General features: G+C 43.4%; 1 protein-coding gene across 1 annotated transcript in view; it reads left to right on the top strand.

Moving 5' to 3' along the window:
- CACHD1 (cache domain containing 1) overlaps positions 1-18,811 on the top strand; it is a 114,658-nt gene that overhangs the window by 28,466 nt on the left and 67,381 nt on the right. Inside the window, exon 2 of the mRNA XM_074152065.1 lies at positions 11,656-11,718. Within this exon, the coding sequence (XP_074008166.1) occupies positions 11,656-11,718 (63 nt within the window). The remainder of the gene's footprint in view (positions 1-11,655; positions 11,719-18,811) is intronic.

An 18,811-nucleotide genomic window follows, 5' to 3' on the forward strand; every position in this document is an offset into this window, starting at 1 on the left:
AGCAGAAACCTCCTCCTGCAGCGACTCTGAGGATGTTCGGCTTTAATGTGAAACCGCAGGAATCTGACCACATGGCGAGGAGTATCCCCTGCGTTGGAATAGCTGCAAAAAGAGATTCCACTGACTGAGGAAAAGGTGCTTATGTTGGAAACTAAAAAATATCCTGCATTGTAATCTGAGGTGTCACCTTTGGATGGGTGAAAGCTTAGAGACTTTTTTTTGGAGGGGAGTTCCTGCAAATTTCGACTGCTAATTTGTAGCATCCCTTTTCAAACACAGAAATCACTCCAGTGTTGTTCATCTCGGTATTGTTAATCAGCAGCTCATCAGAAGAGTACATACTCTGATTTTTGAAATTGAGGTTCAGTCTAATTTCTTGCTACTTAGTATTTGAAAGATAAATATATTTATAACAATTTCAGCAAAACTAATTTTTAGAGGGCTGAAGTGATTATTTTTAGTTAGGAAATACTGTAGACTGTTCCACTATAGCGAATGACACTATTGTTTTCATGGTGTGTATTATTGTATTTATTTAAGATGATCAATACTGGCTTGCCAAGATCCAAATAATTAGAGCAGCAGATTAGAAATTCTGGTTTGTGTTCTGATTTTTTCATCAGTCTTTAATGCTACTTAGTCTTCTTTTCTTGCAATATGAACTATGTTAAAGTTGTGGCAAGAAAAACAAGCAGAGCTGAGGTTGTTTTTATATTTTCGAGACCTGGTTAAATGACTCCCTGAATAATGACAACATTTGTCAGGGAGTCTTGGAGACCAGCGTAGTGTCTACAAAAATTTGTGCTTTATATCAAATCATGGACTCTGTTTAACTGAAATAATTGCGAATACCTGAATAGCCCCCACCTGGACACCTCTAATGTTAAGGGAACTTGAATTGTTTGGTGTTCTTCATATGGAGAAACGGACAAGCAGTTGATATGTAGGATGTCTATACGGGGGAGACCTGGTATAGACATGGAGAAGGGAGATACGCCAGAGCGCCATCTCCCTCCTATTTTTATTAGGAAGACTTCCTTTGGAAAAACAAAGTGAGACCACTAAAAAGCAAAATATGAAGAAGTTCTTTTGCTTGGTGCCAAGCACACCTCGGTCTGGGGCAGGTCCCTCTGGCCCCAGCTCTCTCCATCTCAGCAGCTGCCTTGGTGGCATCGTCCCATCTCCTGGGACCCACGGTCAAGGACCCCGCAGCCTTGGCTTGCGGCCTCTTCAGTCTGTAAAACAATGAGGGTGCAAGATAAAGGACTCTGCTTTCCAAAATATCCAATGATTTTTTGCTCCCGTAGGCTGAATGTAGAAATTCTGGTGGGGTGGCTTGGCAGAAATGCTACAGAAAACGCTGAGGCAAGTTTTGCTCTTCTTCAGTGCCTTCCCTCGTTAAATCTGGAGCTTTCTCTCCTTTTTCTGGGCTGGAATCTACTCTGCTCTTGATTAACACTGGAGGTTTTGTTTGAGTTTTGGCTGTTGGTTTTGGTGTGTGTTTTGTTTTTTTTTTTTATACTCCCCCCTCTTTCATGTAAATGATGTCTTGCTATTTTGCTTGCTTTTTTTCTTTTTTAATTAGAAGAATAAATGCTTGCATTCATGCACAAATTGCTTTGAAGTGCTGTAGGAATTCAATTCATGAGCTTTCCCTTAGTCTCAATCTTTTTTTTTCCTTTTTTTTTTTTTTTTTTTCTTTTGGGAACCGATAACATCTAATGGCTCTGCTCTTTCCAGAAGATTACATTTCTTTTCTGCGGGTTGCTCTACCTCCTTCTGTGTCCCGAGATAACAAGTTGAACACAAGGAAGAACTGTTAATGGGCTGGCTCCCGTTCCAGGTTTTGTTTTGGTGGAGGGGTGACTCATGCTGGACCACAACTCTATGAAAGAATGAGGGAAAATTAGTCCCGGGGACTAATTGACCTCCATCCAGCAGGAGCCAGCTGAAGGTGGGTTGCTGGATACCATGGGCCAGTTCTGCTCCTCTGGCCACTGTCCTGCGGGACGTGAGGATTATCGCCAACCTTGGATGAGCACTAACAATTCACTTGGAAAAGTGGTTTAGCAGTTTATTTCAGAGATCATCATCTTTGCTTTACTGACCGAGCAATTATTTGCTACTTTGCATCTGTACGTTATTTTTTAGGGGTCCAGGGTAAAGTGCTTACTTCTGTAGATCTGCTTAATCTTGTTGGTAGTGTCAGATGGTCTTCTGGCTCACAAAACACAACGGGGAGAAGTTGTCAGGTAATTAGTCCGATAGCGTGCTTGCTCCCTGACTTCATTTCACCCCTGTTCTGGAAGCGAGAGGAGAAATATCCTATTTCCAGTGCTGGTTGTTGGGTAATTCTTTTTTCATTAGCGGCTACGTATGGTGAAATGTTGTTTTGTAAAGCTCAGAGAGAGCACCAGGGGACTTCAAATTTCAAGGTCAGACAGAGTGCAAATTAAACCAACTCTTCTCTGCGTTTGTAAGCATCTGGCGATTGATCCACAGTTTTGGTGGGGGGCGTCACAGCTCTGGGACTCTCAGAGAGTCAGAGAACAGCTGAGGTGGGACGGCACCTCCTGAGGTCCTTGTTCCCGGCTCGTCTGGGTCACGCGTCCCCGTGGCTTTGGATACCTCTGAGTATGGGACTCGCCAAGCCCCTGGATGCAGCTCTTCCAGGAGCAGACGGCGTTCCCTGGCATGTGATCGTACACGTGTAGGGAAAGCTTTGCACGTGTAACGTGCGCGGCTACGAGAGCGTGTTCCTGCACATGTGCTCCGCTGCCCTGGATGCACTTCTGTTTGTAGGGAAACGCGGATCCTTTCCCCGTCTGTACTCCTTTGGCTCCCACAGTCGCTGCATAAACCGGGTGGGATATAGCCCAGCAATTACTTCTTTCTGAGCTATAAAATATGCTGACATTAAACAGGAAGATTTTTTTAATATATACGCTGTCCTGTAAATCTCTGTCAGGAGCTCAGTTTTCCAGCCAACGTGCCAAAACCAGCCGTGTGAAAACAGGGGGATGAGTTAACCCCCACAGCTCGGCAGCCGGGGGTGTCACCCTCTGCAGGTATCGCAGCTCCGGGCCACGCGTCCTCCTTGGCTTTGGAGGTCTCAAAGCACTTCGGAAGGTTTGGGGAGGTCTGGCGCCCGAGGGTTGGTGTCCCGGAACTCACCTCTGGTGGGCAGCCTGAGGGGAGTCAAGTTCAAGTCAATTTTAAGTCCTGGGTCAGTTTGAAATGTCACAGTTATTTTCAAATAACTTTACATCCTAGGTTGGAGACAACGATTAAGATAATAATTGATGCAAAGTGTTTATCTTCTTAAGTTAATTTTTTAACTGCTTGTAAAATTTAATTGAGAAATGAAACCTCCTAAGAATTTAGAGTGTAAAGAATTGCGATTGCTCCTTTCCGCTCAAAAAAGGAAGGGTGTGGATTATATCAAAGAAAAACAATGCAAATGAGGTATGTAAAGAGGTGACCTTGAAACTCTTCTACTTTATTAATACAAATAATATTACCATAGAGGATGCTCTTGTACTTTTTATTACAGACGCTAACTCATACAGGAAGGTACTTATGTACAGACAGTCTTTTTCAGGTTGTTACTCATCTATTATTTTTCTCTTGAAAAAAGTGTTGGTGCCTTGCGTGGAAACAGCTGAGAACTGACTGCAGCCTGTGTTAAAAGTTTTAAACTTTTGACTTTCTGAGTGCAGGCTGTATTAGACAGTTACCGTTAAGAAGCTCAGCAGCAGCAGTTGCAGGGGAAGGCTGTTATCATGATATTTATCGTGTGTATGTTGATGGTTCCTGCTGAGAGATCCTGAAAAATGATACTCTTGGACATTTAAAGAAAACAGTGCTGTGATTACTTTAGCATCAGCCCATTCATTTTATGCACAGAAGTTTAGTGTTGTGATTTATGATCTATAAATTCCTATGTTTAAACTTGTCGTTCTTGGATATATTTTTTTTTTTCTGATTCAAGTCGATCTCTCTAATTCCTCGCTCCGGCCTCAGTGTTCCTCTGCTGCGGCCTTTCTCCAAACAAAACCCAAGAGCTTCTGCCTCGATTGTGTTAAACACATCAGGAAACAAAATCACGTTCTCTCAGTGAGTGTCTTTATGTCCCTTCGGTTTTGGGGACTTTTTTGACCTTGCTTTAAAATTACACAGTTCCTAGCTGGAATATTACATAAATCGAACCATGTTTTTTCTGCATACTTGTTGTATATTGAATTCATGACCAAATTGGATAAGCGCAGTAATTATGCTAAAATGATATGCTCTTTTTGCTATTGGATTGCATCTATTTACATATACTGGTTTGCTGCTTAAATGTTTCCCCATTTTTTGTTAGTCATTTTGACGTGAGCTTGAAAACAAACCAGAAAAATGAAACCTGGAGTTCTCCGAATAGAATGAAGTTTGGGGTTGATTTTGCTCCCGATAAACGCTCAAATTTATGTTCTCTTTAAAGGGAAGAGGACCAACAAAATGCAGTGAGTTGAAAAATGTCCAGTAACCAAAAAGTTCTCAACCTGAAAAAACCCATATAAATATTTGAAGTTTCACATCCTAGAGGCTGGAATGAGGAGTAAGTGTAGGGAGAAAAAAATCCAATCCTATTGAGAAGACCATCTGCTTTATATTTTAAGGTTGGGTAACACGACTTTCCTTTTTCTGAAATACTGCCATATACATTGTCATGAGCATAACCTTAGTCAAGTTACATTGGCTAAATGAATAATCTTTTTAACATGTGGAACTAATTTTCTTAGGGTATTTTCCCCTCTCACTCTTTTTTCCTCCCACTTCTCTGGTCCCTTGAAAAAGAAGACAAAAAATCTGCCGGTTCTTGATTGCATTTTTGGCACTTCCTCAGTTTTCCATAGTTTTGTCTCCTTGCAAATGCCTGAAGTTTTCCGAGGAAACAGGTTTATAAGGATTGTGCTCTACTTTGACCCTTTTCAAGCAATGTCGCGCCTACTTACCATCTCCCCTTCTCAATACGACTCTTGAAATTATCCTCAAGGCTTTTACCTCCCACAGGCTAATGGTAGGAGACTAATTATAAATGCTAACTGGGATGCATTCAACCATCAAAATTAAGATAAAAACTGAATCCCAGTTCTTTTCTTGTCCTCTGTGTTGGACAAAGTGTTTTCCTTCACTTTGCTTATGGAAAAGCTATGTCTCGTAGTCTCAGCTTTTTCCACACAATTGATTTTTTTTTTTTTTTTTTCCCCCACAAATTCCTCCTCATTGCAAGTAATCTTTTATAAATTTTATATGTAAAATAAGCAAAATCATTTAAATGGAACTGCCAAAGGAGTCTTTCAAATGGTGATGTGGTTTAACACCACTCCAGTGATGCAGATAATTGAGCATGGACCAGCTTTGCCCATGAGTAACACAGAGAGCTTCTCTGAGCATTCAGTGGGAGGAGATGAACCAGCCTAGGACCGCAGAATCACAACCTGTAGGAGTCTTTGCTTTTCCTCGTTTTTTTTTTAATTAAAGATGCTGCTTGTGTTGAACAGAGAAGCTGCCTGTGCTCTGACCCCCACCAAAGCACCTACCTGGAGCTTGTGAGTTCTTTGTCTACCTGTCTGGTAAAGATACCTGTAAATAACAATAAAAAAAAAAACATTAATTGATTCAATTCTTCCTGAAAACTTTTCTGAAAGCCACAGAGAAAGAAAGGTGTTCGCAGTGTGATATTGGGATATTCCTTTGAGTCCTGTAGCTGCCGCGAGCAGGGTTTGTAACACCAGGCTGCTGCCGTCATCGCTCTCATCCCGCCGGGTTTGCCTTTCGCTGTGTTTTCCTCTGATTTGCTTTAACTTCTTATATGTATATTGTAAATTCTTAGAGAAAAACACGGATCGTGTCCTTCATCTCATGGGAACCCACTATTTAATGTTTCTCGGTTTTAGAAAATGGTAACAAAACATAACCTGATAGGGCTTCAGACGCTGCAAAAATAAACTCCAGACAGAAGCCACAGGTTTCCCTCAAAACAGTCTCACTCGGTGAGTTTCATCAGAAAAAGGATTTGTAAGATATTTGTTTGCTCACCACTTTTTAAAACATTAACCTTTAAAATAAGAAACAGACCCTGGTTAGTAGCTGCTTGAAGTTTTAAAAATATTGCAGCCCTGCTGAGCTAATACTGTGTATATTTGACACATGTACATTTTGCTACTGCTGCTTTGCATACTTTTTTTGATATTGTAGAGTTTTTTCACCCTGTCATTACCCAAATATGGCAGGTAGCAGCAGTCTAGGTCCTAAATCTGCTTTTTCTTTTTAAAGTCTTGCAGTATAGATGCTAAAACAGCTGCAGTGTATTTACAGCTCAGTGGATATTTTACTAATCCTGTATTTGTTTCTCCTGATTCTCTTTGTCTCTAAAAATGTTATTTTTGTCGGTAGGGAGATGGATTCATATCTCCTCTAGCAATAAAGTGATGTGCAAATGGTTGAGTGCTCTGCGGAGCAGTTGGTGCTTTTATTTGCTTGGGGGGGTTTGGGGGTGGTGGCTTTTTTTGTTTATTTTGATGCAGTGCTGGCAGTCGCACTGGGGCCTTTTGAAGTTATTTTCTCGCTGCAGTGAGACTGCATCAATAGACGCAACCCTCAGTGCTGCTGAGTTTATTTTAATCTCAAGGAGCTCAGGGAACAGGCCAGTTAATATTTTTATATTTTTATTCTAAGCTTGGTTTAGAGTCATCTCCCGGATTTAAACCCGAGTTGCCTTTGGCTTCAAATTATGAATTAAAATTCTGCTAAGCCTTGCTTTGGCACATGATGATGCTGAACCCGAGGTTCCCCTTATCTCTGCCTTGGTGGGAAACCTGACTCGGTCCTTCCCGGAGCGGTGGGTCTGGGTGCTGCGCCCATTCATCACTGTCACACCCCACCTGTGGGAGCCATTAGCCACTGGTGGCCCAAACCTTCCCCGTCCCAGCCCCGAGGACCCCTGCCCTGCCATCCTCTCATCGCTTCCCTCTTTATCTCGCTCGTCAAATATTTGTCCTGTTGCTCAAAGCTAAAAGTGGTGCTGGCTGGTGGCACCGAGAAGCAGTTAAAATCATTAAAGGATGTATCGAGATAACATGGAAGAATATTTTCTAGGAGGTTGCAAGTGCTTTGAACCAGACAGATAATTAAGGAGCTTAGGAAAGCAAGATGTGAAAATATGTATTTATAAACCAAACCCCAGGGTTGTCAGGATTCCATCCAGGCTGTGCTTGTCCTCTGCAGGTTCATGGGGACACATCGCTCGGCTCTCCTGAAGCCTGTGTGTCTCAGAGCTGTCACAGATTGCCAGAAATCCCGCAGCGGTCCCTGCAGATACCGTGATTTTCTCTTTCTCGGCTTGTGTTTGTGTAGCTAAATGCGAGCGGCGTGTTCGATAAGGGAAGGGGAGGATTAAGAGCACAAGTGATGTGCTGAGCATCGCTGCAGGATTCAGGTGTTGCCGGAGGCGCGGGGGCCCCGGGGATGGCGCAGGGCTTTGTGCTCAGCCCCCGCCTGCCCCCCCGGAGTTTAAATGCGAGTATAAAGCAGCAGGTGACGGATAGAGCCAGCCTGAGAAGCGATATTTCTCTCTGAGCATCTCCGACGTTTGAGTAATTTGAAATGAGAATTACAACTTCACCGACTTCCCAGTTTAGACCATGGCTAAATCTGGAATTAATCTCATTTCTGAAGTTTGCTTTTGGAACAAAGTGTGGAAAACGCAGACATTTCAAAACTCCCAAGTCTTGAAGAAGTTTGGAGCTTTGTTTACTTTTTACTGTTGTGCTTGAAAACTGATGCTTTGTGGTGGCAATAGCTGAGGTGGATGAAGCAAGGTCTGCCTGCCCTGCTGGGTGAGCTGTGCCAGCACAAAGGAAAAGCTCTGACAAAACGCCCGCTTAGAAACCAAATCTTGAAATTTAATTCAGAGTTTGGATTGGGGGAAGGGGCGGGGGGGGGGGGGGGGGGGGGGGGGAAGTTGCTTTTGTTTCCCTTTATTTTTTTTACGTCAAAAATCTTTGTGGAAACCTGTTTGATGAAACGAAGTGGTTGGAGGAGTTGAAGCTCCTCAGGTGTGTGTGTGTGCAGGTGTGCTGTGGCACGTGAGGGGCTGGAGCACGACTGTGAAGCAGCAGTTCTCAACCTGAAATGGAAGCTCAACATGAGCTGGCAACGTGGGCTGGCAGCCCAGAAAGCCCCCTGCCTCCTGGGCTGCATCCCCAGCAGCGTGGCCAGCAGGGCCAGGGGGGGATTCTGTCCCTCTGCTCCGCTCTGGGGAGACCCCCCCCAGTGCTGCCTCCAGCTCTGGGGCCACCAACAGCAGAAGGACATGGAGCTGTTGGAGCGGGGCCAGAGGAGGCCACGGAGATGCTGGGAGGGCTGGAGCCCCTCTGCTGTGAGGACAGGCTGAGAGAGTTGGAGGGTTCAGCCTGGAGAAGAGAAGGCTCCGGGGAGACCTTGGAGCCCCTTCCAGTCCCTCAAGGGGCTCCAGGAAAGCTGGGGAGGGACTCTGGATGAGGGAGGGGAGCCATAGGAGGAGGGGGAAGGGTTTGACACTGACAGAGGGGAGATGGAGATGAGATGTGGGGAGGAACTTCTTTGCTGTGAGGGTGGTGAGAGCCTGGCCCAGGTTGCCCAGAGAAGCTGTGGCTGCCCCATCCCTGGAGGGGTTCAAGGCCAGGTTGGAGGGGGCTTGGAGCAACCTGGTCTGGTGGGAGGTGTCCCTGCCCAGGGCAGGGGGTGGCACTGGGTGATCTTTAAGGTCCCTTCCAACCCAACCCATTCTGTGATTCTATTCTGTGTTTCTATAAGTAGTGGACAGCACAGAGCGAGAAGTTTTGCCCTCTGCTGTGTGTTACAAGAACAGAGCTGTTGTCTTCTAAAGATTTTGGGTTTAAAGGAATTTGAGGATTCCCAAGAAAATGAATCTTTTTCATGTAGTTGACCAATGTCAAGATGTCAGTCAAGGTATCAGCAAGAACCTGATTATCTACGAAGATGATAATAAGCTTAAACTAGCTGATGGTAGGAAAAAGAGGGGGGCAAATGGAGAAAAAGCCAATAAAATGCTGTTGTGGCATTGGGAGCGGTGGTGGGGATGTAGATGTCTCCGTGTCTGGTGGGGGACAGGCTGGAGGCCGAACCAGCGGGGCGGTTGCAGCCCCAGTGGGTTGTGAGAGCGAGTGGTGATGGGTTACGGCAACTAATCCCGGGCGAGCATCTCATTAAACACGTGTCTAATTGTTCCTGTTGGAGTGAACTTAGCCTGCTGCCATCTGCTCGGCAGATCCAATTAAATAAGGAGGGGTGGGAAGAATGAAGTACAGATGCTAATTCTCTGTGTAAACTACGATGGGCAAGTTCTCCTAAATATTTAGACTGTTTTTGTAAGATCGTGGAGCTGATGTACCCTCGGGTCTGCGACGTTTCCTTAACTGCATTTGGAGGTTGCCACTTGTCTCTGGTTTTCTACTGAAAGTTAGATCACTTTTTAAGTTAGTGAAATTAGCTTAAATACGACAGGGAGATGGTTCTGGCTCCGGGTGAAGTTCTGCGTAGGAATTCTTGATTAGGGAGCAGATATCCCGAGTAACGGGACTTTTCCTGGGCAGGGGCCGAGCAGTTAAACCCGTAGCCCCGGGGAGCTCCCTGTGTGACGGCTCCCGTGTTCCTGGGTGGTTTCTCAAGCCTTATTGAGTTTTTTACTGTTGGTTTCGGCTCGGTGTCTGTGATGGCAGTTTGACTAACGGGCCCCCGCTCCCCCCTCTCTGACATGCGCAGAGCATTTAATGAACACCGTTCGGAAGAGTTTGGTTAAATGATAAATCGAGCGAAAATAGGTTAAAAACCTAGCCCAGTGGCCAAATCAATCCCTGCTGGCACTGGGGCTCGTATATAACCGTGTATAATGTTCTCTGGCATTATTTCGAGAGTCCATAAACACGGCGACGTGTTAAAGGGGTGGAGGAAGGGGTCAGCTTTGTGTTAAGGACAGAAAGCTCCATTCTCAGGAGCTGACAGTCTATTTCCTTCTCGCTCCTTTTGATGTCTGGAGCCTAAATGCCGCGTGGAGGGAAAAATTCAATTCATTTAAAACATTTTGCATCAAAATGACGTGCTTTAATGTATTTTCTTCTGATGTTTAAATTATCTTTTCATCTCTTGAAGGGGGGTGGGGGGTGGGGAATAAAAGCCAGCATGTTTGTAGTTAAAGTACCCAAGCAGAACTTTAAACAAAGGTCTGGAAGAAGAGGAAGTCTCAGTGTACGGGCAGCTTTTAAGAGTGGATGCTTTTTTTTTTCCCTCCTTCTCCCCCCCATCCTTGGCTCTCCGGGACTTGTAAACCGAGGAGATTTATTGCTGCCCTTCCAAATACTCCTTTAGAATTAAGAGTTCAAATTTTTGAAATTCCTGAAGCCCTCAGGAGGGAGAGGGATAAGGGAAAGTGATGATGGTAAGTGGGGCAGAGCACACCAAAGGGGTTTCCAGGCTGGTTTTGCCAGTTATAGCTGCAGACAGCCTTACTGGGAGGAAATCAACTAAACCTGCATCAAGAAAACTCTTGGAGTCGTGGATTTGGATGAAATTTAGGCTTCTTCAGTAACTGCAGTTGTTACTGCTAATAATTTGGAGAGCTGACTCTGAGTTATTGTCTTGCTGTAAACATGAGTCTGGGTAATTTCACAACTGTCACGTCAAGGGAGGGACTCAGCAGGGTCTGGATGAATCACCGTCCTTCGCCAGATGTGGCCGTGCCTACAGATGTTCTTGCTGATGTATTGTCATGTGTTTGACATAACACTGATAGACGTGGAACCCGCTCCGTCGCTGAAATCCCAGCTCCCCTTGAGGCCGGTAGAGAAAAATTTCAGGATTTTTCAGGAATGCCGTCGGTGTAACCCCAAATCCTCCCAACCTTATTTTTCAGTCTGGAAGCAGAATATTAACAAGGTATTGAGTGTTTTTAACTCCATGTACCCGCTGTAGGTAAATGGTGATGACAGCGTGGCCCCTGCCTGCGGAGGCACAGTGGATGGAGGGACTTGTATCCGTCTGGGAGCAGATGGGCAGCTTTTCCAGGGGAGGGCACAGCTCTCTCACTTCTACCTTCTCATACCTTCTTTTTCACCCGATTGGGCAAGAATAGTGAGCCCGATTTGGTTGTGTTAAAAAGTGGGTCTCATTTTCCTCTTTTCCAGTTACCAAATATGTCTAAATTGGGCTGACAGCCTCTTGTGTGTTAGCGGAAACAAGTGCTTTTAAAAATTGTTATGTTGGGTTAAATGTTTAGCGCTAGAGAACAGTCACAGTTTGTGCGGGCACTGGCTTTCAATTGGGAAATATGTTTTTTAGCACCTTCTGTCAGTTTGGTAAACTAACAGATGTTTTGGAAAAAAAAAACCTGTTACGTGTTTGCCATCAAAACCAAAACCAGCCTCTTCACACAGAGCCAGAAACAGGTCTATGGAGCCGTGATTCCCCTCAGGTAAACCTGGCAATAGGTTTCCCAGGTGAAACGGTCCTTTTCTGACACAGATTTCCTCACCCATGCGCCTTCTGGAGCTGCTTTAATGTGATACTTATGACAAAAGGTCTCTTACGCGTCCTCTCTGCTTTTTCTTGCAGAGGATATTCAACTCCTTTGTGTACACAGAGAAAATATCGAATGGAGAAAGTGAAGTTCAACAGGTGAGTCCGAACACCCCTTCCCACCTCCCGCTGGCGCCATCACAAAGGCAGAGGCAATTTAGAAATTACAGTTTATCTGCATTTGTTGTAGCCACTTCCCTAGTGTCCAGCACATCAGATAACCCATCTCCATTTATATTCTATTCCGTTTATTGTTGTATGGGCTGATTATGTATACGACAGTTTTTCATTGCCATATAAAGGTTTTCCATCTGCTTTGTGTGGGTTCTTCCCTTAGAAACAAAAAACCAGAGCTGGAGCCCTTGTATCTCATGTTAATTGACGAGTTTTCATGTTGGAAGTGTCTCTCTTAAAATTGCTTTAATTCAAGGCAGAAACACTAATATTGTTTATGAATGTGGAAAGGGTATTACTGTAAATAGTAAAATTCCCAGACGTTCTTTTCCCAAGGAAAAAGTCAAAGCAGAGCTGGATCAAATGGGATTTTGAGTCCCTGCACACTCTATTTAAACTTTGGGAGAGCAGGGCTCAGCTCCTCTTCTATTTCAGAAGAAATGTGGTGGCTTTTGATGAGATTCTGATCAACATCGGAAATAAATTAATTTGCAGGAATTGGGAATAGTTCGGGAAAAGTTCCGACAACACTGGATTTCTCTTAAACATAAACCAAGTCTTTAGCGTAGAAGCCTTGTCCCATACAGGCATTAAATTGAAGTGTGTCATTAGATTAACAGGTAACTTTGGTAAGTAGAAGACCATGTGATTAATGATCTCGTATTTAAATTAGGTCGTTAGATTGAGAATGTACAGATTTTAAGATGAATCTCCCGTGAGTGCTATCATTAAAAGGCAAGGTTTATATTTAGAAAACACCCAACAAATTTCATTTCACCTTTGGTACTGCTTGTGTCTGTATTAGGTGTTTGTTTGGTGAGGTACAGATGGGTGTGGGAAACAACAGAAGAAACCAGAGCAAGGCATTAATCTTGGTAAATTACACTAATTGTGGCATTAACAATTGCTTGACCCTGCAAATAACAGTGTCTTAACCCTAGTAAGAGATGTTGTGCTTTACAGGAGGTTTCTCTTAGCCCTGGTTAGTTAGGAGACATCTCGTGCAAGTCTTTCCTGAGGCTTGATTGTTTTGTGGGAGTCTGACCTCCATATTCAATCCGGCTGTAGAAACACATTTCTGATTTTCATTTGTCACAGTTGAGATCATCACCTGTAACACAAGAGTAAAAAATATACAGGGAGGGGTGAATTAGCCGGCAGGACATCCTCTCCTCCCATTTTGATTCCGCTGCCTGCCTTTGTTACGCCACCTTTCCACTCTGCTTCTGAAGGGAATTGTGCAGAAGGCTTTCCATACCCCTAATAATTATCCTTATTCTCTCCCGGGATTGTTAGGCTTCTGCTTTATTTTCTTTTTTTCTATTTTTTTTTTAAGCAATCACCAGTATGAATGTCATGACATGAGGGGTGGCAGATACGCTGTTCATATTGTTTTAGAACCCTTCAATTAGTCTTTAAATCTCCTTTTTACCAAGAACAACCCCCCTGCAAATTATTTTTCTTTTTTGACAACCTCTAATTGGAGAACACATAATTAAGAAGAGGTTATATGGTAATGACATCCTGTTCTCTTGATGTAAGTGTAAGTCTTTTTTCCCTGGAGGTCCAGATACATATGGCTGTGTCTTCGAGTAGTTAATTTTGTATAATTGTTCCTAATTTATACAATTCTGATGTGTGTTCCTATTAGAATAATAGAATCACAGAATGGTTTGGGTTGGAAGGGACCTTAAAGACCATCAAGACCATCCAGTCCCATCCCCTGCCCTGAGCTCCTCCCACCAGACCAGGTTGCTCCAAGCCCCCTCCAACCTGGCCTTGAACCCCTCCAGGGATGGGGCAGCCACAGCTTCTCTGGGCAACCTGGGCCAGGCTCTCACCACCCTCACAGCAAAGAGTTTCTTCCTAATACCTAATCTAAATCTCTCCTCTTTCAGTTTTACGTCTTTTTTTTTTTTTGTTGATGTGTTGGTGAAATATTGTAAATAAAAAATGAATAAATAAAAATCGGATGTCCAAATTACAACCCCCATAAAAGAAACTGGCCTGGGCAAAGGCATCGTGCTGTTGGTGAGGCTGGGGGGTGGTTTATGTTGTGCCCGAGGTTGGATGTGCACGATCAGTGATGGTGCAGAGAGGAGACATGTGCCACGCTTGGCGTGATGCTGGAGCCCACCATCCACCCTCGGGAGGCTTCGGCTTCCCTCTGAGCACGTACAGGTGGGTACTTCTGTGAAAGGAACCGTAAAAAGGCTAATTATCACCCGAGTTTAAAAGTTTAAATCCGAAACCATCCCAACATCTTAAAAAAAGGGTTCTCTGGCTTTGACGTCGCGCTGGGGTAACGTTTTTCTCAAGTATTTCTGGGTGGTCCGTGCACCACAAAAGGGCCATGTGGGCTAGATTATCCGTATCAGATGGCTTTTGAAAGCTAAAAGTGTTTTTGGGAAACCAAGAAACTGGATTAAAACTTCTTTGAAGTCTCGACTATCGATTCTCCACTTAGGAAAAGACACCGCTTGTTTCCCAGCCACAGATGTACGTATTCACCCTAAGTAGATATAAATAACTGTCTAAACACTGTAGGTAGGGTGATGAATTCGGAGCTGTCAGAGGAGAAAAACGAGGCCCCGGTGAAGCGTAATTACTGTGGTTAAAAGCTCAACAGTGAAGTGGATGGAAGAATAATTGAGCACTTCTGTTTCATTAATAACCAGGTCTTTTAGCTCTAATGAATCACAAGCAATATAACCGGAGTTTTATGAGTAAGAGTAGTACATCGAAGGGGATCGTCTTGAGCAAATGCAAACAAATGTAAGCAAATGAAATCCCCTGTCGCTCATTCCTGGTTTTGTCATTCATTAACATTTTCTTAGCAACTGATACCCCAAGGCAATTAATTAGGGGTTTATGTCAGCTGGGATTTTTTTCTGGCAGACCACTGGATTGTTGTGGGGGATGTCTTTTTTTTTTTTTTATATATACAAAACTGTAAATAATGACTTTCGGTTTGTTGTGAAAGTGAAAAACTACAGCTGTTGGCCTCCAGGCCCAACTATTTCATACTCTTGGCTTTCTTCATGGCACACAAGGAATGGTTTACCTTTTGCCATTAAACTTTTAAAGTTTAAAGTTACAGAATTACTGTAGTATGTAACAGATAAAACCTTTTTTGCCTCGAATAGGTTATTAAAAAAATTGGATGGCGGTTGCCAAACATAAATTGGATTCCTTTCCTGTAAATTCTTTCAATATCAGAGAACTTGAGTACGATATGAAAATTGAGTGGTGTGAACTAGTGATATAATTAAAGTGGAAAATGATCAGTTTTATTAGGGGGAAAAATCTAGATTAGCTGTTTTCAAGAATGTCAGTGTGTATTCAGCGTGCTGCCAGACATCTGGGTTTTGAAGTATAGAGAATATGAAACTGGGCTTCAAGGAGGAGAGAGGATGGTGACAGCATCTTGAGCAGGAGTGTATTTACCAGCTTCATGCAGAAAAGTCTTGATGCGCTGAACTTTGGCGGAGAAACTGGGGCACAGCAGCATCGACGTCTCTGCAGAGAGGAATTCATACGCATTTCTTCTATTTCGGTCTGTCCCTGCATCCCGGGCAAAGAAGCAGTAGCAAGTAAAGTAATTAAAGGAATTAGTTGAGATGGTTCAATTGTAAATGTGCACATGGCAGCTGAAAATCACCTTGCTGGAATACTCCTGGGAATATTCACTCCTCTTTGAAGGCTGGGAAGGAGAGGGATGGAGGGAGGATTTTAATTTAGAATAAGTGAATGCACAAGCCGTGAGATGTGCCTTTTGTCATGAGTTTTTTCCTTGCTTAAAGTATCCTTCTCTCCATGTAACTCCTGTGTTGAGAGCTTGAAGGCTGTCATTCCTCTTCCTCCTAGCTCATCCAGAGCATAATTATCATCCATAAAAATAGCAGTAATAACCTAGAGAATCAGTTTTGTATAAATCTGTTAGGAGCTGCTAAGGAATTGAAGGAAGTCAGTTGGGAGGTTCAGGAACAGAACTGTGAGGCAAAACACTGGTTTTTACAGGTATGCAGTTTTGTTTCTAATAGAACCAGGTTAGCAAAAGTATTTTTTTGAGAAATGGTGTGTATATATATATATATATATATATAAAATCCCTGAAAGCTGAAATCTTTAATGATTTGTGATTAAGTAAACTGTGTCTGCCACAAAAATGTCGTGGGGTAATACAAAGCATTCTTCTTGCAATAAAATATATTTTTAATTCAGAAATGCTTATATTTCAGAGTTATAAAAGCTAAGACTCGATGATCTTAAGGGTTTTTTCCAACCTAAATGATTCTATGATTCTAAATCAAATGGTTACAAAAAAATCAGAAATCATTCTAAAATAAGCACATATTTATTGTCAATCTGCCAGAGAACTTTTTATCCAAATTTGGGATTTTTTTTTTCCATGTCTTGGCTACAAACTGACAGATCCACTGTTCAGAGTGTTGCTTTGCATTGCTCTTACACTCCTGACGGACAGAAATTATTTCATACATTGATTTTGCTGTCATACTTGGGCAAATTCAGTGAAGAGTATGTTAGTCATTGGAGTTAGAATGATTAGAACTTTTGCACAAGTGGAACACAGCTGCTGAGGATTTTTCACCGTGGCAGGAGCTACTTTTAAATATATGAGTGAAGGACACGTGCTTGTTTGCTTGTGAAGGGTTCTTCTCTTCTGACTCTTATGGAACTAGTGTTTATAGACAACATCAGCTTTAGTTGTGAAAATGTGGTAAAGGATGGAAGTTCAATAAGACACAGGCACTCGCTGAATTTGGGAGAGCGCTCTCTAAAAATTAAATAACTGTTTTGCAAAAGCTGTTGACTTTGTGGCACATGGGGAGGAATAGACTAAGGCGAATAAAAATCCCAGGTGGTATTAGTACTATGGGTTTCTTTCATGGGATCCTGATGCTGTTGGGCTGCTGTCATCTTCTGAGTTTCTGGAGGACTTCCACACAGCCCCTGTGAAACCCTCAGTAGATAATGCATCACTTTTTCTAAGTCTACATTCCAAACCAGACCTCTCTTGGTTTAGTTTTGGGTTTTTGCTTCCTCTTTTACCAACTGCCACGTGACAGGATTACATCGAGCTGTAGCCATTCCTCCTTCTTCCTCATTTCTCTTTGCCAGTTGATTTGTATTTGGTTAGTTGTGGGGTTTTTAATAAGCTGTGGGACAGGACACGGCTGTCTCCACTGTGTTTTGTTCTCTGCATGTCCCTTGCTAAGGCCAGCACCACATCAGACACCAGCTATGCACAAGAACTTCTTGTCTTCAGGGAATCTGTTTGTTACAAAAATAATTAATGATACGTGACTTTAAAGAGCCCCTTTGCAGTTGTGCTAATGAAAGGACTCCTCATCACCTGTTTTCTTTTACTTATTTTTTTACCAAAATGGGATTTTTTTTCTAAAAGTAAGCTATGCCTCAGCTTGGTAGGACAGGCTCCCTGCAGAAACGCTTGTGCTGGTGGAGGACATGGGCCATCAAAGGCCCACCTTGCTTTACAGTGCTCGTACCTGTGAGACAGATGAACGCATTTGGTCCCTCTGTCACCAAACTAGAAGAAAGTTTCTTCCTCGTGGTGGGAGGAAGGATGCTCTTGGCTGCTGTCCTGCTGTCTCGCCGTGTTGGGCATCAGCGGTTGGTCCCCACGGCTGACAGCATTGGCTCTCACACTGCTCCAGAGCCAGATTCCTGCACAAACACCACAGAGAAACCAAACATCGATCTCCTGAGCAACGCTCTTCGTAGAAACAGGGTCCTGCTGTGTCTGCCCCGGGTGCTGCTCTGCCCACTTAGGTTTTGTAGAAGCAGTAAGGGAAAGCTCTGCACTTGCCATAGTTGCTCTCCTCTTGGCCGGGGAGGTGCAGGGTGGTCAGATGTGGCTGGCATGTCGGTGTGCTGGGCTTGAGGTTGGGTTGGGTTTTTTTGTTTGGTTGGGTTTGGACTGGGCAAAGAGCTCTTCAGCTCCTTTGAGAGGAAATACATCAGCGTGCTGAAAAATCTGGGTTTTCCTGTTGAGCGTGACATCTCCCTGCCTAAAAAAAGTGATATACTCACACAATGTTGAATTTTATGTCTATTAATTGTGAGCCTCGTGATAAAAGGCAATGCATACTGTGTTTAATGGATTTCCAGAACGACTTTCAGGAAATGTGGCCCTTTCTCTGTTTTTTGTTGTGCACCGTGTTTGACATCTTCCTTGGAGCAAGCCTTGGGAAGCCTTGCCAACGTCACTGGCCAGTGGAAAACCTCAAATGAGAGCCGGTCTCTGAATAAACACACATTGGAAAGTAGTTTCCTGCATCTTGATTGAATGCTCAGGAGTATATTTTCAGCGTCATCCAGAGGAGCAGCAATGATTTGAATCTGTTAAAGCAGAGGTGGGGGAAGAAGCTAACGGCGATCCCACGATCCTTTCTGGAGCCACGTTCCTGCTGACCCCTGTGCTCTTGGGTTTGTACAGTTGCAGTGATTTCTTCAAGACCCAAGCAGGTTAGGAATAAACACGTTAAAAAATGTTGTAGAATAGGAATCTGTGGATGCACAGTAGTGTTAAGTTGTGATACAGCAAGAGGAAAACCTAGTGGATGCTGGAGAAAGGTACTTTTGTTCCAGGTTCTTCTGCTTCACAGAGGGGATTTAAAAATAAAAACACTAACCAAATTCTTCAATGTGTAAAGAATACTTTTCGAGGAGCCTGTGTTAAATCTCCGGCTGTGAGTCCATTATAGCATCCGTGCCTGTCAACCTCATTGGTACATATTTTATATACAGTCTTGAAAACATTAAAAATACCTTGGCTTTCAAGATAGAGCCAGAAATAAAACCTAACCTTGGAGCTCTGCTTTCCCTCAGTGCTCCCTGAAAAGGGAAGACTTCAGAGCTGTGGAGCTTTGAGGGGAACGAAGCCTTAAAAAAAAAAAAGCTCGAGGGAACTATGCAAATGAGGAAAATGTCTCTGGGAAAATCAGAGAAACTCACTGATGTTGTGATGAAAGGT

The sequence above is a fragment of the Numenius arquata genome, chromosome 8 (genome assembly GCF_964106895.1).
Source record: "Numenius arquata chromosome 8, bNumArq3.hap1.1, whole genome shotgun sequence".
NCBI classification, from domain to species: Eukaryota; Metazoa; Chordata; class Aves; order Charadriiformes; family Scolopacidae; genus Numenius; species Numenius arquata.